At 40.1% G+C, this 21,807-nt stretch overlaps 1 protein-coding gene across 3 annotated transcripts; it reads left to right on the forward strand.

The window, feature by feature from the left end:
• The first annotated feature begins 13,676 nt into the window (after nt 1-13,676).
• CLN8 (CLN8 transmembrane ER and ERGIC protein) lies at nt 13,677-20,533 on the forward strand. Of its 3 annotated transcripts, none has more exons than XM_059468592.1 (4): nt 13,677-13,816; nt 14,576-14,648; nt 15,111-15,749; nt 16,202-20,533. In XM_059468592.1, the coding sequence occupies exons 3-4, from the start codon at nt 15,162-15,164 to the stop codon at nt 16,514-16,516; spliced, it is 903 nt and encodes a 300-aa protein (XP_059324575.1). In that variant the 5' UTR covers nt 13,677-13,816; nt 14,576-14,648; nt 15,111-15,161; the 3' UTR covers nt 16,517-20,533. The 3 variants fall into 3 exon arrangements, with proteins under 3 accessions (XP_059324575.1, XP_059324574.1, XP_059324576.1); XM_059468591.1 differs by having other exon boundaries at nt 13,707-13,854; XM_059468593.1 differs by lacking the exon at nt 14,576-14,648 and having other exon boundaries at nt 13,759-13,816.
• Nucleotides 20,534-21,807: the final 1,274 nt, after the last annotated feature.

A 21,807-nucleotide genomic window follows, 5' to 3' on the forward strand; every position in this document is an offset into this window, starting at 1 on the left:
TGCGTGAAGCTGCCCTACCCTGACTGCAGCAGTGCCTTCTTACTGTGAGCCCCTGCTCCCAACAGCCAGGTCATCAGGACAGGCATGGTCCTAGAGGATGGTGGTGTCATTTACATCCTTTGGGCCCCAGATCACACAGAGCTCAGCTGTCAAGAAATGTTCCCTAGAAAACATGTTTATTTTCCATTGACTAGAGGGAAACTGGGGACATACAGTAAAAGGCTGAGCTATGCACCACAAACATCCTTTCTGAAGACTTCTAGGATTTCTTTTCTCCTCTGCTTACCAGCTGCCTAAAGGCAGAGCCAACCTCTGAATATTTGTGACATTTTTCTCCGACAGAGTTTTCCTCAATAAGGTAAAAATTCAAAGTGCACTTTGTTCTATTTTATAGATAAGTTGCCTGAAGGATGTATTCAAATCAGAGAAATCACAAGCACATGTCTGCTTGTTCTTCCACGCACTAGGTGTACACCCATGGCTCAGCTTAAGGAAAACTCTAGAATGTCCATTGATAAATGCATACATACATTCAACAAAAATGCTGCAGCATTGAAAAGAATTGAAAGCATCTTTCATTTAGGTGGGACAAACCATGCCTTTGTATCAAAGCAACTCTCTAAGATGTAGCTGATGCCTAACTTAAAATATACTTATTAAAATGAACTAATGCATAGAGTAAAGAAAAAAGCTAAGAATTGTTAGAGAAATCCATAGTAGAAAAATAAGTGTGTGTCAAATAGTGCTTTCACAGAGCCTAAGCAGATCTCCAACCTTCATAAATATTCCATAATATTATCTTATTTTGCACAATTATTGAATCACAACATAGAAACTGATAATTGAGGCTCCTTTTAGACATATCAATGAACATAATCTCAATTTTTAACTATAATATGAAAGCAAGATTAAGTAACAAGGCATCAAAGTACAACACTGATAAGGGTGTGAAATTTCTTTTCTAAAATAATTTTGCACTTTTTTTCTCCCAACTGGCAGGTTTAATATGGCCAATTTCTTCTCCATTAGAAACAGAAACATTGAATACCACAAATCTCTGCAACGAGATTGTCCCCAATAAATATTGCTCACATATTTAAAATTGGTATTTATTACACCCAAAATACATATGAGGGTTTTTTTTTTTTTTCCCAGAATCCCTTTTGTCAACATTCTCCTTTCTTCCCCATGTTTCTCCTCTGCAAAGTCTTGCCATGTATTGAACAGAGATGCTTGCCTGACCCTGCCACATCCTCTGGGCTCTGCTCACTACCTCTGTTCTCTCAGTACACTCTCCTCAAATACCGACACTGGTTTTCATACACAGAAATACTTGTATTTTATATACTCTCCAATCCAAAATGTCCTTGGATTTCAGAGGGTGTATTTTCTGTCCTCTGTGTCAGGCAGTTGTGAAAAGTGTGATTTAAACAGTGATTTACATCGTCTGTGGCACAGCCTTCACAGTACTCAGATGGTGCTTAATGATACCATTGCAAAGTAGCTCATAAAACTAGGCACATAAATGTTTTTATGATTATGGACATGCATGGGCTCAATTCCATATATCTTCCTGAATTTAGGCATTTCTGCTGAAATAGCTTTTTGCCATTCTGCAGTGCATCTGGTAAGAGGTCTGGCTAAAATCAGCTAAAGCATCAAGCCATTTGTTTCTCCAGGGTTGCCAGTCCCTGGAGAAACATAACTGCAGAGAAACACTAAGAAAGAAATAAGTAAGGCCTCCTTTGTTGACTAGCTTAAATTTTGTTCTTTGTGTGAAGAAAGAGATCTTTTATGCATTAATTTTAGAACACACAAGATTTAACTGAAAAGGACTCCCTTCAAACTATCTCAAGCTCTTATCCTGTCAGCAGGAAAACAAACACGCTACTAACTGAGCTGTCATTGTCTCTGAGAAGTCAACCTTTAAGCCACTCTCTCCATCTTTTAAAGCAGTCTTACAGAAACATGACCTGTCAAGTGTGAACAAGCCAAACCATAGGAAAGGAATATCAGCCAGAAGGATTAAAATGCTGAGGCAGGAAGATGCTGAGAGATGGATCTCAGGATTTTTGATAAAGGGTCTTGTAAGAGAAAACTTTGTTAGTTTGGCAGAAGAGAAATTTGGGAATGGGAAGAGAAAGAGGTACAAACTAGAGCTTAATTTTGGTAGGGAAGAGAAAAGAGGTTGAGGAAGTCTTTGCAATAGTAGGAGAGAGGGGAGACAGGCACTGAAGCGAGGTGAGTGGGATTTGAGAATTGACCCTAAGGGTATTGCAAAATGGAAGAGTGGAGTAGACATGACAGGAGAATTTATTAGACAAACTTGATGACACTGATCATTGTCAGTGCCCTCCCCATGCACATGCAAGCACACTCCCAACGCCTTCTTCGTGGGCAAACAGCTGCTGACACTGCAAAGGGGCACATTAGGATGTGTCTGCAGTAACAGATTAGCTGTCCCTTCTCTTGAGAAATCACTTTTCAGCCACAGCTAAAACTGGTTTGTTCCAGGACAAATGTTTTCTGTGGAGTGGCTGCTGCACTGTAGAAGGCTGACAGCCATGTGAGTCTATGGAAATCTGGTGTTGGTCTGAAGACCCTCATGACCCACCTAATTGTCTTACTGTCCCTCTATTCCTGCCTAGAGCCTTCTGAATGAGATTCGTACTGAACTGGGACAAGTTGTCTGCCTCACATTTTTTCATCCCTCCCTAGCTGCTCATATAGCATCCCTGCTCAGATATTTCGGTATGCAACTGGCAACATCACATCACACTTATTTTTGTCATTTCTTCAGCTTCATTAACCTAGCATCTGTCTATGAGCTGCTTTTATGGGAGAAAAAAAAAAGAAAACAAAAACCTCTGAAAATTTTCAGTTAGTACATTACAAGATAAAAGTTTTTTAAAACAACTCTCCTTTTGAGGAGAATAGCTATGCCATGTTTTCTTGGCCAAAAATCTTGACAATACAAAAATATTAACAATTGTAGCTGAATAAATTTATTTAAAAATATGTACATATATAAAAACTATTTTCTTTAAAAACGGTTACATTCTACAGCCTATTTCCATGTAGATAAATAAGACCAAAGGTCCTGCAATTATGTTTTAAGTTCACTGTCTTGTCCTTCAGAAACAGACTGAGCACAGCTAACAAATAAAATTGCAGTTAAAGAGATATTTGAAAATCCATTACTTCTCAGCTACAGCATCTCAACTAAAAACTCTGTTTCTGTGAAGAGGCTTAACACCTACCTATGAGTCCAATGGATATGCCAGGGGCATACAGGAGTAGCCACTCAGTGATCTAGTGGGAGATCAAGATTTTGATCACAGAAAAGGGTGCTCACCTCTCCTAGTCATAAGACTATGACTTCAGGCACAAGAAACATACCTCCACAGTAGTGTTCAGGGAAAAAAAAATGTAGAAAGAAATCTGGAGATCATTCTAGTAGTCTTTCTGTTCAAACACAGGGCTAGAAAAGAGATGCAATACTTTCATAGTATTTTCCTATAGGTTGCTGGTAGAACAGCTACTAGAATACTGCTTCCAAACAAATAAAGATTCAAAAAAGTTATAGATTAAAACAAAAAAAACTTTTTGTAGATTGCTTAATCATTCTAAAAGCTTGTTCTATTTAAATGATCAAAGATTAAAGACCCCTTGATCACAATTTATAAATGCCAAATCTAGCTGTTGAAGTTATAATGAGATTCAGTGACTGGAAGATGAAGCTAAACCAATTCAGACCGTAAATAATGCTCTCATTAGTTATCTGTGTACATATAAACTCTTGAAATAATCTATCAAGGGCTGCCCATCACTAAAAATTAAATCAGCATCTTTTTTTTTAATTTGGTAGACATGCTTTAATTCAGCAACATCTATTGGACTTGAAACAAATTAAATAATGGATGTCCATTGACCTGTGTTACTCAGAGGACTGAAGTAAATAATTTTAAGGCCTATATTAATCACTGAGTTCTTTAATTTATCCAAGGAAAATAACAATGTCATAGCTTGGTCAGGTGAGTTAATCCTTATGTCTTGATTTGTTTATTCTAATCACAGTATTAGAATACCCTTTGCAGGGGATACTTCCTTCCTGCCACAGCCAGCAACAACCCTAAAACAGACCACTGGGACACATCCTGGCCTCTAGGTCATGCTGCCACCTTTGTCAGCAAGAATTCACAGAGGCCACACTGGATCAGTTAGGGACATTTTCACCAGCACTGTTGTCCAAAGGGATTACAGAGCAGGTGACATTATTTGGGGTTGTAACTATACCCTGCTGAGAGATCTTTCATGACAGTTGCATCTTTTAAAAGGCATTGCAGTGCAGCCTGGAAACAATGTGGTCATTTTTCAAGGAAAGAGACATCTAAGTGTGCTTCTCATTAAGCTCCCAGTCAGGCAATTCCAAAGCCTAATCATTGCTCTGCCTTTTTACTTGGCTGGCAGTGATTCATTCACCTCCCTGGGACCATGTGTCAAATGACAATAATCTGCTCTCTGGGGGCTTCCAAGCAGTAGGAACTGCTATGTAGTGTGCTGGAACTTGAAGGTGCATTTCAGCATGTCACCCAGACCAGCACAGTGACTAGTCTTTCATCTGTATTGATGATGATGGAACAAGCAGCATAAAAGCTGAGGAAGATGAGGGAAGGGGTTGTGACTTAATTGCAGCCTTCCAGTACCTAAAGAGAGCTTGCCAGAAAGCTGGACAGGGACTTTTTACAGGGGTGTGTAGTGATAGGACAAGGGGGAATAGGCTTAAGCTGAAGGAGGGCAGGTTTAGGTTAGGTAATAGGAATAAATTATTTGTTGTGAGGGTGGTGAGGAACTGGAGCAGGTTGCTCTGAGAAGTTGTGGGTGTCCTGTCACTGAAAGTGTTCCAAGGCCAGGTTGGATGTGACTCTGAATGTTGATACATTCTTATTGCTATTATCATATTTCTAGAGTCCCATACTGTTGTTATTATATTCTTAAAGTCCATGCCTTCTAGCTGGTTTTCTACCAAGCAGCTCTTCTTTGCTGTGCAGTTCCTCATAGCTTCACAGAGGCTCCTTCTGGGATCTCAACCCACCCCCTTTTATCCCAGTTACCTTCACGAGCCACAGCTGCTGCCCAGCTAAGGACTTTGCAGCTATATCTCATTTAGAATAACTGGGACCCACTTATCCAATACATAGATTTTACAGGGGCTCTCAGGGACTCGCACTACATCTGAACAGCTTGGTTTAGCAAAGAGTGCCCCTGCCCATGGCAGGGGGAGTTGGAACTAGATGATCTTTAAGGTTGCTTCAAATATATTTTGATTCTATGATTTCATCTGATCCTTTTATTACAGTTTGTAATTTCTCTTTCCTTAGATATTTGCTAACAGCTACTGGCCTTGCATCTGACACATATAAGTAATAACAACTCTATATTTGGGAGAAGGCTGTTACAACTTGCTTCTAGTCAAATTATACACTATTTTGCATTTGGTATAATTTTTTTTGGTTGATTTTTTTGCCAGTTATAGTCATATAACACTTTGGCCTAACTTAATGTCTGTGGTATATAGCTTTGGTCAAGGATTTCTCTTTTGTAAAGCCCTTACACCACTTTTTCTACCATTAAGGGCTGGTGCTTTCTGAATCTTTTGCATATCAAATTGTGCCAAATGGCAGTCATGGAAGTCACCACTAGTTCTGAAGAACCAGACAATGAGCACTCCTTCTCCAGCTCCAGGCTGTGTCAGCCAAAAGGACATGACAGGTCTGCTGCCAGGCACCCTTGTTCCACCCCAGCTGTTACCAAAGCTATTTGCAGAATTCTTCCTTCCCTACCTGGAGCTTACTGCAACAGGTCAGAAAAGGGTTACTGCTCAAGGCAGCCTGGCTTGCCTTGACAGGAGTATAAGCGGCTCAGGAACAGATTAGAAGGGGCAGTAAACTGCAACATTAAGGGTGGTGAGCTGAAGGCAGCTGCTGCTGCCACCACAGCTAGATCTTGCAGTGAACATGTGCAGCAGCCTTGGTTTTGCTTGATTTCTCACCTAAAATAAGGAGCACAATAGAAAGTAGGATTTTCCTCTGGCAGCTTCTACTTATCCCAATCTCATATGCATTCCTCCCCCTTAATTCTGGATTTTAATTTGCCCATTGAGCCCTCTAAAAGCTCCCTTCTTTGTTCTTATTCACTTCCCACTCACTTCTGAAGACAGTGGCTGTGATCATATTGTGAATTCTGTTATGCAGAGGTACCAATTAGTACTTGAACTTATTCCTGACTGTTACTTTGGAAGAAGTTAAAAGTATTTTTTCATTTTCATTCTTCAGGTCACTTCATGAAAAATTCACCTTCTGTAATAGATTATGGGTTTGTAAGTCACAATAACAAATCACAAAAACTTAATTTAATAGATTGAATTTATGCAATTTGTTGCCATTGCCAAGGTATTCACTTCTTTCATGCTGTTTCCAGCTACCAGTTCCAGCTCTGTATTGAATACAAAATGGAGACTGGGGAATGTATAACTAATCAAATGAAGTAAAATAAGAAGTGTGCATCTGGATCCTTATGTTTGGGCTTCAGGCGAAGTTTTATTACTTACTGCTGTTGCAATATGGTTTTGATGATCACATTTCCTCAGAAACCTGTCATTCTGAAGCAGTCAGTATTTTTTTGTTTGTTTGTTTATCTTCTTCAGCAGTGGTAATGATTAATCTTATTCTTTTGGCACATGGTTTTAAATCCAGTCCCTTCAGCAGAATGAAATTTAACCTTAGCAAATGGAAATCTGCCCTGTCAGTGTAGAGTTCTTTTCTATGTGCTGAAGGGCTAAATGTTCAGTAAACTCTCCTACAATGATTTCATGAGTACACCTGCTCTCTCCAACTGACTGGTTGTCAGTTTGATTTTTGGCCATGTAGGTAAATTTAGATTTCATTTTATAGGGAAAAGTGAGATACTCCTGCTAAAAGACCTTAAGGAAGGTTTCATTCTGTGCAGCTATTTCACCCCTTTCTGTGAAAAACATTTCCAGAGGGGCATTTTATTTCACAGAATTCTCTGAGTTGGACAGCACTCACAAGGATCATTGAGTCCAGCTCTCAAGTGAATGGCTCATATAGGGATTAAAGCCATGACCTTGGTGTTATTAGCACCATGTTCTAACCAACTGAGCTAATAATGAAACCTTTAATTACCTTAAGACCAAATCAGAAATAGAATTACTTGGCAGCTAAAATCTAGGTTCTGTTAATAGCCTATCCCCTGGAGGTGCTGGAACAGCAGAGATCCTGCACCTCTGACACTGTAAAAACTGTCTCCTTTTAACAAAGGTGTTGACTCATTAACTGGCCTCTTTTGCCTTCAGTTTGTTCTCCTTTTTTAGACATTAATTTCATTTGGAATGTTTATACATAAAGATGAGCCTGATGCATGGGAATTTTAGTCTTCTCTTCCAGATAACTGGCAAAAAACTAGGGCCATTGTTTTCTCTAGCTTGTATAAGCAGGTATCACTTTTCTGTCAATTCACAAACACAGCAACTTCAGTTCAGTCCAGACAGTCACCTTTATAGGAAAAAAATGTACTCTGATTACAAAGAAGACCTTTACTATAACTTTCATAGGGGCTTTACCTTTATTAACATAATTGATTGCAAAATGATGTGTTGGAAGACATAAGAAGGCTAAGCATCAGTTAAATGTTCACAGAATGAGGATTCTTTTTTCAAGAACAAGAAAACCAGCTGACTTCCCATTTAGGGAAGTTGTCAAGTTCTGTGGAAGTGAGAAGATAGTGCCTAGTAAGAACTTAATCATTTCACCGAGGGCTGCTTTATTTAGGAGTCAATCAGTGTGAAGCTGTAAACTTATGCTGAATATATTCTGATTTTCCTTGTGCTGTATTGTCAAGCGCCTAAGCCTTCTGAAATAAATGGATGGAGCAGAAAACAACACTCATCCCCAACACACTGAACACATGTAGTGAACAGATAGAGTGTTGTGCTGTAGCATCATCATTTCCAGAGGAAGAAGGGTGGGTATATAGCTGAGCCCAGTTTAGCCTTCAGACCACTAAAAGCTGTCTCCTTTCATAGCCCACAGCTCACCAGCAGGGCCATGTTACAGCACTGCCCTTTGAACCTGACAAAATATTTACACATAGATTTAATAGATTACAGCCTCAGTCCACAAAGACTTACTTGTGCACTGTGAGGAATCCCACTGAAATATTGATAAAGTTGGGTGTCAACTTTTCTGAGAAAAAAAGCTTGAAAAACTTGTTCATGATTCTGAGTGGCCATTATGAATCAAAAAATCAAATTGTTTTGAGAGAAGCAAGGTAAAGGAAACTTGTTTCCTGTGATTTTTCCATGAGAAATTTCTCTCATAACTTGTTATTCTCACTGGTCTTCTGCCTTCTTTAGCCATTTCCAGAATGAGCTGCCCCTGTGCGTGAATCTGGTGATGTGATGTTGAGTTTGGGCTATCTCTGTAATTGATGTTACAGGACAAAGAACTCTTGTTTTGTGATGTAGCCTTTCTTTTCACAGGGTACTAACTGGGAGTTCCTTTCTACTGATTTCTATGAAACTTTTCAGATCATATTTACTTTGAATGAAACCAGCCAACTGGTTCAAAACATAATATAAAAATCTCTTGTGAGCTGATGTGCAAAGGGTAAGATTACATAAAACCTCATTTCTTTAAAATGTTATTATTTGTTAATCGTATGTTTTCCTCTAAATGTCCTTAAAATATTCTAAAGGCTACTACAATGGGTTTTACCCATAACCCACTATGGTTTATTTCACTGAGGTTTTCATTAGGCTTGCAAGAAAGAGGAGACGGATAACTTGGCAGAAAATTCTCTAACACATGTTCCTTCTCACCCCTGAAATACATTATTTTCCCTCTGTGAATATGATTTGTGAATGAAAGGCCTTAAATCTTACCTTTCACATTAAACTATGTCATGAACCTACTGCAGTATGCAAGAGTCCAGCAAAACAGTGAAAAGGCCAGTTTACTCTTTACTCAAAGTGGAAATTTGGGATGAATGGAATACAAAGAAATGGGAAAAGCCCACACAGGGTCTGACCACAAACTGGTATAAATCAGTTCAGTGGTCGTGTGATGGATGATGCCTTCTGTTTCAGCACATCACACCAATGTAGTAAATAGCAGACCGATGAAAGCTCTAGGCTCATTTAACACTGACAGATTTGTGGCAGACATGAAATACTTGACTCCTGACCACTGCATGTAAACCTAGCTTTAAGGAGAAAGGAGGTATTAGGGAGATTTTGTAGCTCCACAGGCTTAGTTAAATGAAAATCTGTATTAAGGATTAAAAGAGACAATGTAACTGCTGTTTACTAACATTAATATGTATAGAATTTATTTTTAGAAATTCATTAAGTAAATGGTAAGAATCTTCTTATTCTAAACAAATTTAAATAGACTAAATTAAAAAAAAATCCATCTTTTGCAGGTCTAGAGTAACCTGCAATAAAAGCAGCATGTTCACACCTGTTGCTTTAAACATACATTTTTTCCAACTATTCCTAGCAAAATACTGTAACAAAAATTATTTTCCTTTTAATTTCTAAGATTTATTCTAATTGTAATTGTCACATAGTACTGCTATTTGTGAAATAACTGAACGTTTCCACTTGGGATCAAGCTGAAAACAAGAAAAAAAAAATGATGACCTTCCATCTTCTTTACTTCTTATGGGCTGCTTATTGCGAGAAACCATTTAAGCTGTTCAGAATCTTCTTACTATGATGGATTTGCTGTCATTTTGCTGAAATCCTCAAAATTAAACTTGTCATGTTACTGACTGAGGCCACAGAAATGTTCCTCATTTCTGCCTACTGTTGCCACACAGTAATTGTACGGTCCTTAATTTCACCTTGGATAATTTTTACAGTAACTGTAGCTGTCTACACATAAAAGATGGTCTGAGGAGATACCTGGGATCTAACCCTTGCTAGAGACCCACTGGTAAGCCCACCACTGGCTGCTCTCATTTGACAAACACCATTTTACTTGCTGGTAAATCCCCTAGTTTCTATTCAGGTGAGACTACTTGAAGCTTAATAAAGCTCCAGAATGATAAGCATGTATTCCAGGAGATAGACACAGTCTTTTCCTTTGATACCTGAAGAGACACTGGATGGACCTGTGTGAGAAAGGAGAAAGAAGGACTAGACATTCTGGGTCAACCTGAAACACCAGTTAAGACTAACCTTCATGACTACAGCTGTGAAGCAACAGCATAAATACTAAGGCAGAATAACTTGTTCCAGCAAGCATTGTTAAGACATGTCGTTTGGTGAGGGAGGAAGAAAAAAGTTCAACTGCAAACCCAAGATCTTATCATCACCTCATGGTACTTACCTGAAGCCAGCCAGAAGCAACTGAGGAACTTAAGTCCACGACTGAATACAGTTAGTATTATTCTTACTTTTTATTCTTATGGTGTAAAACTAGGTGACACCAGTGATACTGGGCAGCAGAAGGTGAAGATCCTCAGACAGGACCATAAAGAGGCATTGACTAGACAGAGGTAGTGAAGAGAGGGAGAAAAACCCAAAGATTAAATATATTTAAGCAGTGACTCAACAGACATGCTTACGGTGCACAGAATATAAAGGGAAGCTTGCAAAACAGAAAGAGACTAAGAAGTCTGGTATGGACTTAAAGAGACAAAGAAGAGGTAAAACTGCAATGGGTTATTCACAGATAAACTATAGAGCCAGCAGAAGAGAGAATTTCAGATTCAGATAAATTCATGACACAAATGGTTGGACCAAGCAGGAGAGACCTTGAGAGTGTCTTGTATTAAAATAGAAATAAATTAGGATTAGAAAAAAAAGGAGAGGGTATCTTGCCTTAAATTGAATTAAAAGAATGAGAAAAGAAGAAATAGCAAATGAATAATTGCCCAAAGGCTGTCTTTGGTGTGATCCAACCAAGCAGTAGACAAGGAACAGCCAAATGTCACAGGTTTGGCATGGAAATGAGTAATATCCTGAACTTTGTCAACATGTAACAGAGCTTTTGGAGTGAAACTGAGCTATCCAACACTACTCAACAGTGGTTGTATACCTCCAGCATTTTCATGGAATGTTCACAAACAGAAATGGGGGATAACCTTAAGAGGGACTGACTAAAGAATCTCTGTTTTTTCTATATCACTTCCATTATCTGGAAAGATTCAAGCAGGCATAGCTGGTAGCTCAAACTGTAGATGGTCAGCAAATCTGAACTGTTTAAAATTTCGAGACAATCAAGTGTTTCAAGGCAACTATTTTCACTGTCTGTTCTGAAGCATAAGGAGTTGATTAATTTATTTAAAACTGACTGTAAGTGAAATGCAAAAAGAGTTTGTGCAGATCTCCCAGTACTGAGAAAAGCATAGCAGTCTAGGTAGATGAACATGTTATGCAATGTAAAGATATTCTGGATCCATGGCACACATGAAAGCCTTGTAATACAGGTTTTCTAAAAAAAGTCAAGTATACTTCCTACTAGCTAAGAGGGAAAAGGCCTTAAATAAGCATGTTCAAAGTGCTCAGTTTAACAATTGTGATTTGCATCTAGGAATACTGCATAAGTACTTGTTGGACAAGAATCAGAAGAACTTTGAGAGTGTGTGTAAAGCATTGAAAAAACCAAGATTACACATTTGGTATTGCCACAGCGTTCCTTGAGGCAAGCATGCAGTAAGCCTCCCACAGACTTAAACCAAAGCTCTCACAATTAGTAGTCAATCTCCCATAGATTTGAACCCAGATTGTAGATTAGTAGGTGAAGAAGGTGTAAATTTCAGTTTGGAAAGAGAATTCAAGAAGCATGTCACGGAAATACAGGATTACATGACAGGTCAAAACAAGTTGTACATATATGCATGAATCAATGTCTGTAAACGTGTCAGCTTTTCTAAAACTTTGGGAGCAGAGGGCTAAAGCATTTTAAGGAGTCAGTGAGGTCTTGGCTTTTAAATCAGCAGTAGACTTTTTATCCTCTGTTAGGAAGATTACCAGCTCAGGTTTTATTCATGATCATATGACTTCAACATACACTGACTACAAGTGTTTGGTACTCTGGAATTAAAATATAAATGAAAATAACCTTAGGCAGTAACTTGAGTTCCTTCATATGCTACTTAAAGGATGACAAAGAGCTATAAAATGATCAGGGAATAGCCTAACAGGCAGTTTTTTCTTCCAATCTCCATCCCTTTTATTTTGCTACAGATAACTTCTGGCCCCATCACACCATGATTCGTGCAGACAGAAACATCCCCTCTGCTGCCACTTCAAAAGGCAGAATTCAGAGTGGCTTATTGTGGACTTTTCTGCCATTACATGTCCAAGGCAAATGTTTACAGGAGAAACAGTTTTCTGCAATGGATGGATTAATTTGATTATAGGTTTGAAACTCCTTTCTCAACTTGGTCCTAAACCACATAAGTCACTGTGAATGGCAATGGAAGCACAGGTTGGCCATATTCTGTATTCCCACCACTTACACATAAAGTCCTACTGCAGATGTCCTGCAGTCTCTGCACAGACAGTAGGCTCTCCTCTCACTGAAGGTGTCACTGGCTGGCCTTGTGTCCCCATACCCATCTCCCAAGCCTACCTTTTAGGGGCTCTCACACCACCGAGAGGGGTCTAGTCTGCCTCTGGAAGCACAGGGAGCAGGAGAAGGACTTGGGATCATGACACTTTGACTTGGGGAATAATGAAAACAAAAATGTTAAAACTAAAGACATTTTCTACTATCATCAGGTACTTGTGTATTTGTAAATAAAAAGGAGCTACTGATTTGATACCACATGCAGTATTTAATTATTGCTATGACACTAAGGTATGCTAAGGTTCACCTGAACTAACTAGTACTTGTCTAAAGAGTTCCTGGGAATTGGGCATGCGTGCATTTGAAGCAGGGTTTGAAAAACCCAGTTTTCCACAGAGAATGGCAGCACTTCCCTCTCCCTGTCTGGAAACCAAGAACCTGTCAGACTGCCGGTGCAGATTTTCCAGCTCTGGTCTCTCATCATACGTAGACCCAGGTTAGGATTTCAGCTGTTCTAGGCCAATCTTCCACGTGACAGAAGTTGTGGTTTGATTTTGTCTCTTTTGGTCGCCTTTTTGAGGAATCACCTGATTCGTTGTGGGACTGAGCGTTTCCCTGGCAAAATCCAGGGTCCCTGCCAGTCTCTGCTGTTGAAGACAAAGTACAGCAGGGTGCGGGGCTGTCACACGGCCGAGGAACCCTCCCGGGGCAGTTTCAGTGACCGCGGGAGATTCACCCTGACTCACTGGGATGACAACATCAACTGTCACAAATATGAAGAGAATCATGTAGCAGAACACCATCGACATCCATTTCATAACTTGCTGTCTTTAATGAAAATGGATAATTACAGCTAAGTGCTGGCTATGCCACCGCTGATATTTGTGTTTTACATCGATCTCGCTGAGCAGGCGTCGCCCCCTCCGCGGAGGCGGCGCTCAGCGCTGCCCTCAGGCACAGAAGGCGCCTCGCTCCCCTTGCCCGAGTGGTACGGCCGCGCCTCCCTCCCCCGTCCCGCCGCGCCCGGTGGTTGCTGCTGACGGCGGCGCGTGCGCAGAGAGCGCCCGACGGCGGCGGGCGGTGCTGAGGGACCGGCGGGTCGAGCCGGGTCGGGGCCTCCCCAGGCGGGTCGGACCGGGCCGGGAGCTCCTGGGGGAACGGGCAGGGCAGTCCCGGAGCCGGGAAGGGCCGTGCCGTCACTGCGGGCAGCGCTGTGGGTGAGGAGCGGGGTTTGTGCGTCGGAGCCGGTCCCCAGGTGTGCGTGAGGGGCTCGGCGGCCCCGGGGGCTGGGGAAGGTTACGAGGGGCGTCGGTGCCGTGTCTGTGCGGGGCCGGAGGAGCTGGCACGGCCCGGCTAGAGCCAGGGCTTGCGGCAGTGGGTCGCGCTGTTCAGGGCCTGGTCCTGCTGTGGGGTTGGGGTGTTTTGCCCTGGTTTTCCCTGAGGACAGTGGGAGGGCTGCTGGGACTTAGAGTCGGTCTCTCCAGCCGTGATGCCGTGGGGTGAGGAAGGGCCTTCGGGGCCATGCCCTCCTTGTAGCGGGGCACCTGCGGGCAAGGGGCAGGGCGAGTAGGGCAGCACGGGTACGGTGGTGGCGGCATTTGCTCTCTGCTGAAGCACGGCGGGAGCTCTCGCCCTGCCCTCGGTGGTCTTTGTGGCCTTTTCGCTTGCGTTCACCTGAGTCCAGACGCACAGTGGTGCTCAGCACTCACAGGCTGCGGCGGGGGTGGTGGTCGTGCTCATATCACCTATATGGTTCATCAAACGAGCTGGAGTTCAAATATTTCAGTATTATCTGGCTTTTCCCTCCCCACAAGCCTTTGTTTTTGAACTACGGTGTGTTCAGGAAGTTTCAGACAACTTGAGGCACTTAATGCTGGGCTGTTCAGCTAATTACACTGATGCTGCTAATAATATGTAAGAGTGTTGCTTGTCTGCATTCCATACTCTTTTTCCATTTTTTTATTTTTTTTTTTCAGAAAGAGGCTTAATGTTCAGAAACTGATTGCAGAGTCTTGTTTTGAGCCATGATCATTACAGCCCCTTTTTGGTGTAAGTGGTCCCCCTTACTGCATTAGTTTTCTGTGGTTTTATATCCTGGATCTGTATTTGAGATTCTGAATTGCACCCAAAGCTATAGCAAATGCTGTAAAATCAGTGTGGGAAAAGCAGGGGAGTAGGACAATAACTGTGCAATGCTGTTGAAATAAAAGTTTCATAAGCAACAAAACAGGGTTTGCTTCTTGTATTTTCTTTTCCTCTTTCTTGCCTTTCTACTTGACCCTCTTCTGCTTTTGATTCAGTGCATTACTTTGAACTAGTAGGGACTTCACGGGCCAGTTGGGAATCTTGTTGCTTATGTTTTTTTATCTGTCTACCTGTCTTTGGGATGACTGTGCCTAATAGCAGCAGGACCAAAGTCATAACTGCAGTGGATGTGAGCCCTCTATGGTTTTGAGTCTATATATATGAGTGTACTTCAAAATTCATTAAATTTTTTTATCCTTGTTCCAGATGGAAGAGTTCATGCTTACTGGTTTGCATAATAGCAGAGGCTAAATAGGCATGAAGGAGACTATAGTGGGGATGAGAAGTGTCCAGAGAGAAGAAATGAATCCTACAAATGATGATCCAGTGTTTGGGACTGTTTTTGACTGGGACTATCTCTTATGGGAAATTCGTTTGACATTTTTAGCTGCTGGTTTTTTTATCTACTTGGGAGTATTTCTTCTGTCTCACTGGTTGTCTTCCTGGAGAAGTACCACTTACCGTGCCTTGTCTGCAAAGGAGAAGGTGTTCTGGAATATGGCAGTCACACGAGCTGTCTTTGGACTTCAGAGTTGTGTTGCTGGGTTATGGGCTTTGCTCATAGATCCTGTTTTTTATGCTGACAAAGTCTATTCACAGCAAAAGTGGAGTTGGTTTAACTGTTTAATAGCAGCTGGATTTTTCTTGCTTGAAAATGTAGCAGTTCACGTGTCCAACATTATTTTTAGAACATTTGATGTTTTCTTAGTAGTTCACCATTTGCTTGCTTTTGGTGGCTTGGCTGGTTTAGTAATTAATGTGACATCTGGACACTATCTGCCTTTGATGGGAATGTTGCTGGAGATGAGTACTCCCTCAACATGCATTTCCTGGATGCTTCTGAAGGTAAGAATGTGATAATTTCAGATTATGTTTGTAACAGTTTTCACGTGTTTCACTTGTCCGTAGATAATTTTCAGATTATGTTTGTAACAGTTTTCACGTGTTTCACTTGTCCCTAGATAATCTGTGAGGTTTGTTGGGACAGTTTTTCATCAAAACTGCATTTACCCTACTGGTACCTGTGTTATTGTCATACCTGCCTTGTCATCATGGCACTTGTGCAGGCCTCCAGGTCGGTTTGTGTGCTGCTGTGTGCACAGTGGGGTGGTATAGATCCATACCAAGTTTAAGATTCCATTGTATATATGTGGAGTAACATTGCACTATGAGGAAAAAATGCCCGAGAGTGTTTGTATATGAAAGCTGGGTATTTGTATTAGTTCTGTAGATTCCTCAGTTCCTTATCTTGAAGCAACAGTTTCACTTCTGCATACTTTGTGTTCTTGTTTTTCTAGGCTGGCCGTGCTAACACCTTTTTCTGGAAGGCAAACCAGTGGGTGATGATCCATCTGTTTCACTGCCGCATGATTCTTACCTACCACATGTGGTGGGTGTGCATTTTCAACTGGAGTTCCATTGTAGAAAACCTGGGACTTCTTCACTTTATTGTTTTATTCTCGGGATTATTTGCTGTTACACTAATACTTAACCCATACTGGACATACAAAAAAACTCAGCAACTCCTCAGCCCAACTGACTGGAACTTTGAAAATAAAGCAGTGGAAAATGGAAAATTGAATGGTGAAACGCATGAAAAGAAGAGGATATAGCACTTAAACAATAGTTTCCCAGCAGGGTAACAGAAGAATACAATGCAAAGCCATTCTTTGCATGTGAAGTAGAATTTGCAAGAAGGTCATTGATGCAGTGACTCGTTGCTGGTAGCACTCTGAGTGCATCACAAGTGTTGAAAAGCATTGTTTGTGTTTATTATGTGTATACATATAAGAACTTCAACCCTCATTATGAATTACATCAACAATTTGTCAGGTTGGACAGTATTTCATAATTTAGCAGTGATGTGCTCCCTAGTGCATGGTTTTTTTCCTAATGCTTCAAAGTGGCTTTACAGTAAGTCATCTATTAAGCTCAGCTTGAATCAAGTTTAGCTTGAATCCTATTTAACATATGGTAGAGATACTGAAAATTATGTTAAATTGTGTATTAAGATCAATTATGATCCAGGTTAGGTATGCATGGGTACCTAATTCCTGTGCCAGTGAATCATTCCAAGTGGCAGAACTGGTCAGTGGCAGAATGCAGTCGTGGCCCAAGTTTGGGTTTTTTTGTTGGTTGGTTTCTGGGTTTGGGATTTTTTGGGTATTGTTTTTTGTTCTTTTTTTCTTTTAAGCACACTTAAGAAACGAGGAAAATAATTGAGTGTTTGCTGTCAAAGTTGTTGTTTCCAGGTTGCCCTCAGTATGGGAGGAGTTTATATCCACCAAAACCATGCATGTGGAGATGCACGCATTTGCCATATGTGGGGTTTGGTAGATAATCATAGTGGCCCCTTCTGGACTTTAAATCAATGAAATACAAGTGCTAACACCAGAAGGTGACTCTGTGTCATCCTTGAAAAAATTGCTGCTTGATTAGTAAAATTATTTTGTTTGTATGTCCTGTGTGAGGGGTCATGCAGTTTGTTCACTAGTGCTTCTGTTATGGTTTCTCTCATTTTTGGGAATGCACTTAGTTTCAGATGGTTTCAGAATCTGAGGCGATTCCTTGATGGAGGAAAGCCTGTATCACCCCCTGTAGGAGTTTGGTTGGTTTAATATTTTTATTTAACTTTAAAGAACATACCAAGCAACACTAACAATCCTTTGCACTTTATCTGCCACATCACAAAAATCTTTCCTTTACCTGAGAAACTGGGTTGCTCTCTAGATAGGGACTAATGGTGACTGATGCTCTCCCGCTTGAGATGCTGGTTTGATGGTTCCTGGATAAAGATCACGATAGAAGACAGTGACACCTAGTGGTGGGAGAATGACGGGGTATTCGTTTTGGTGCCCGGAACAAATGAGATTTTAAAAAGTGGTTAATTGGAACTCTGTGTAACATGACTGCTACACAGATTTATTTCCCAAAGCATTAAGACTGCCCAAGCTGTGAAGAATTTTACATCAAGCAATTTTACATCATCTCTACAATTAGAGACTGTGTGAACTGATCTGTGGTGGAGCATATTGTTTTAAATGTATGAGGGAAGCAGACTTTGGTGTAAACAGCCCCATTTTGGTGGGAATGTCTTTCATTTGTTCTGATTGAAAGGAGTTGGGTTGCTGTATTCCCTAATTCACTCTGTGTGAGCCGAGAGTTGAATTGCTGTTCTGTGATGGGGAGCAATCTTCTTTCTTTAGGTCACAAATACATAGACAGATCTTGTTGATAATGATGAAGTGGTGAATATCTGAAGTTGCCCATTCAAAACCAGGCTGAGAGGATCACAGTAATTTTACACAGCAACCCTGTCTGATATTGTGCTGCTATTTAATAGATAAAATCTAAATTTGGAGCGATCTTATTTTTAAGCTGGGCAGAATGAAGTTGCAGTGTTGCCTGCCTGGGCACCATCCTATGGTAAAAAGGGTTCTCAGAAGTTTGAAATGGTGTACCTGTCTGAAGCAGTTGAATGTGGGAGAGTAATGTTAAAAGCACTTTGGAAGAAACCAGAGGGATGAATTCCTTGGCTATGGAAAAATTATCTGAATGCATATCTTGCAGAATCCAAACCTCACTTGCAGGAGGTCCAGGGAGAAAGGCAGAGAATAAGTCATCAGGTATCAGAATGATGATGTACTCTATGAAGCTTAAAACTTGAAGGTTTGGATTCAATAAAACAAGGTAATAATTTTTAAAATCCCAGCCACAGAATTCTGAAGAATCCTAATAGAAAATGGAAACATCAGAAGAAGTTTGGGATGAGTGTGTAATTCTTACAGTGGCTGGCTAAAGAATGTAAAGTCCCTATATGCTAAAATTAAAGAATTTGGAGGGTGGGGGTTAGTAGTGAATTGAGATTGAAAAAAGACAGGTGGAAATTTATGTCATAGCACCTGATGTCTAAAGTTTAATATTTTATATTATTAATGTGTATAACTTTATTAATTGAATTTTAAATCTTCATTAAAATTATGTTTTTAACATCATAATGCAGTTTTTTAGTTTGCACCCTAGTTTTTTCACAAAAAGACTGTAAGGGTTTGCATGTCTTAACTATATAATGAATGATACTTTAGAGCCCCTGTGAACTTAAATACTGCTAGACCTGCTAGAACCACAAAGCTGTGCAATAAAGCAAATACCAGCACTTATTTTATTTCTGTTGGTTTAAGAGTACTTTACAGTCCAGCTAGGAATACAACACAGCAAAAATACAGACAACCTTTCTTCTTCATCCTTTTCATGGCCTTTTCATGTGTTGGAGTTACCAGTTCTGTTACAGAGCCTCTTTTTTTATACTTGAGTATAAAAGGACCTTTTATAAGGGCATATAGTGAGTGATGGGACAATGGTAATGACTTTAAACTGAAAGAGGGGAGAGTTAGATTATATTAGGAAGAAATTGTTCCCCATGAGGGTGGTGAGGCACTGGAACAGGTTGCCCAGAGAAATTGTGGATGCCCCATCTCTGGAAGTGTTCAGGGCGAGGTTGAATGGGGGCTTTGAACAACCTGGGGTAGTGGAAGGTGTCCTTGCCTACAGCAGGAGGGTTGGAAGTAGATAATCTGTAAAGTCTCTTCCAATCCCAGACTTCTGGGATTCTTCAGTGTTTATTGACTGCTCCCTTTAGGAGGATTTTCTGGTTTATTATTGTGGAAGTCACATTGCACTGAAACAAGTCAGAGAAAGTTCTTTAACTGAGGGTTTTGGTACCTATAACTAAGTGATCCTTTTCAGCCTAAAGGTAGAGTAGCCATATGTCGTTGTAAATTTTGTTGAAGTGAAATTAATCCCAGTCCTGTTGGGCCTTCTCACACAGCCTTATCCACAAACCACAATTTAGAAAAATTCAGTCAGCTTCCATAGTGGTTGGATTGGGTCACAGAGTTTGCTGCTGTGGATTTGGAAAAATTGCATAACATTAATTTGGGTGAATTATTTGTTTGCCAAGGTGACTGCTAGGGACTTGGCTCTGCTTTCTTGTTGAACAAGCTTATTTGAGGAGTGGTGTTCATGTCACCTTTCTGAAGCTTTTTTTTTTTTTTAAACCCAAACAACAAAAACCCAAATCAGCAAACTGTGGTGGGGATAATGGTGTTCAGTTGATTTGGTTTGGTTTTTTTTTTCTTTTTAAAGAAAGGTTTCTGGTCTGAGATGTGCTTGTCCAGTCATCTGGTTCTTACATCTTCATACAACATTCATACATCACAGTTTGTGTTTTCCTCCATTTCTAGCCTATTTTTTTTCCAAAACTTCTCATTGTTTTCCCCCTTGAACCCACCATTTTTAAATTTTTATTCTTACTTGCAGTACTGGTCATGATCTTGGAGTCACATTACCACTGTGACATTTTTGTCTAGTTGTTTTCAATACATGCTGTCAGGCCCATCTTCCACTAAATATCCATGTGCAAATCTTTCAGAGTGTTACTGTGTTTTCCTGATAACATGGATTAAATATTGATGTGATATGTAATTATAAGAAACCTTCTTTAACCTCAGGGAGACTCCCCCTTAAAGTGGATTTAAAAGTATTAAGCAGACTTAAGTCTGCTCTTGTACAATATAATGTTTGTTGAAAAGCATCTTTACACTGTACATAAATAAAAGTATTTTATTGAATAGCTGTCTATTGTGATTTTCATTTCCTGATTAAAATAATGCCTGTTATTTTTTTCTTGCTATTTGTAGCTTAAACAGTTTTTGCAGTGCATGCACTAAAATGATTTATTTTGAAATGCTAAATGTGACAAAGGTAATGTCATATTCATGGAAACAGCTATAAAAATCTTGTAAACCAATGTCCCTTCACCAGCGTTTCATGTGTTATTCCCATAAGCATGTTTGGAACACTAGAAGCTGTGCTATGTATGTGTATTAAAAACAGTTGAAAAAAACATCTCTTGGGGATGACCCTTCTGGTGTTGGCTATTTGAAGTGTGTGGTCCAGTTTTGCATTAGGTTCTGACCGTGAAGACATTTCATTTGGTACCACATGATACTTCATAGTTTAGTATAAGCTACCTTAAATAAACAACAAAAACACGAACAGAAAGACCACAAGCTTGTCCCATTACAAAATAGTAAAATACAGTTCTGAGCATTTCTTTCAGAATGTTTTTCAGGAAATGATTCCTGATGCTTTTTAGATTAGTGATTCCAAGGAACCCAGCATCATTACTGGTATTTTAATTATTCTTATAAGAATGCACAGTGCAAGCAAGTGGTTGGCTGCCTCTGCAGTAAAGAACCTGAGATTAATTGAAGCAGAAGCAAGACATTCATGTGTACAGCTCCACTGACTGTGAGATGTGTGTGGGTACAGACTGGGACAAGAAGAAGAATGTATAATAGTGTTTGTATGAGTAAAGTCCTCAATTTTTTTTCTTTTTTTTTTTTCCTTTTTTTTATTTCCTTTTTTTTTTTCTTTTGGTAAATGATCTGTAAGATTAATTTAAATGTTACTGTTTTGCTACTCAGGTGTTTCAGTTAATAGGAAAATACATTCTACTTGGTAGTGTTAAACATATTCTCAGAAAAATATTGGAGCAGACTTGGGCCAACAATGTTACACAGCAATTACAGTGTTTTGGTCTTGTGTCATTGCACTGTTACTTAAATTGGAACAAAAACTACAAGCAGTGGTCATTAATGAAGTAAACTATGCCTGTTGATGTCGTCAGCCCCCAGATGGGTTTCCAGTGTTGGAGGAGACATTTCATGCACTGGATCTGATTGACTAATTGGCATGTCCTGCTAGTGGTGCCACAGTGCCACAGAGCAGGAACAAGTGTTTTGCAGCACGTTGTGCCTTCTGCTTTTCCCTAAGTTGCACACTGGTGAGGGGGGTGGAAAGACGATGATACAGCAAAGGCAGACCTTGTTCATAGTTCAAG

The sequence above is a fragment of the Ammospiza nelsoni genome, chromosome 3 (assembly GCF_027579445.1).
Source record: "Ammospiza nelsoni isolate bAmmNel1 chromosome 3, bAmmNel1.pri, whole genome shotgun sequence".
In the NCBI taxonomy this organism is placed as follows: domain Eukaryota; kingdom Metazoa; phylum Chordata; class Aves; order Passeriformes; family Passerellidae; genus Ammospiza; species Ammospiza nelsoni.

Excerpts from the sequence above, each read along its gene's own strand:
- CLN8 (XM_059468592.1), top strand. The coding sequence starts at position 15,162 with ATGAAGGAGACTATAGTGGGGATGAGAAGTGTCCAGAGAGAAGAAATG. Across the intron at positions 15,750-16,201 it reads TTTCCTGGATGCTTCTGAAG|GCTGGCCGTGCTAACACCTT; the intron begins GTAAGAATGTGA and ends TTGTTTTTCTAG.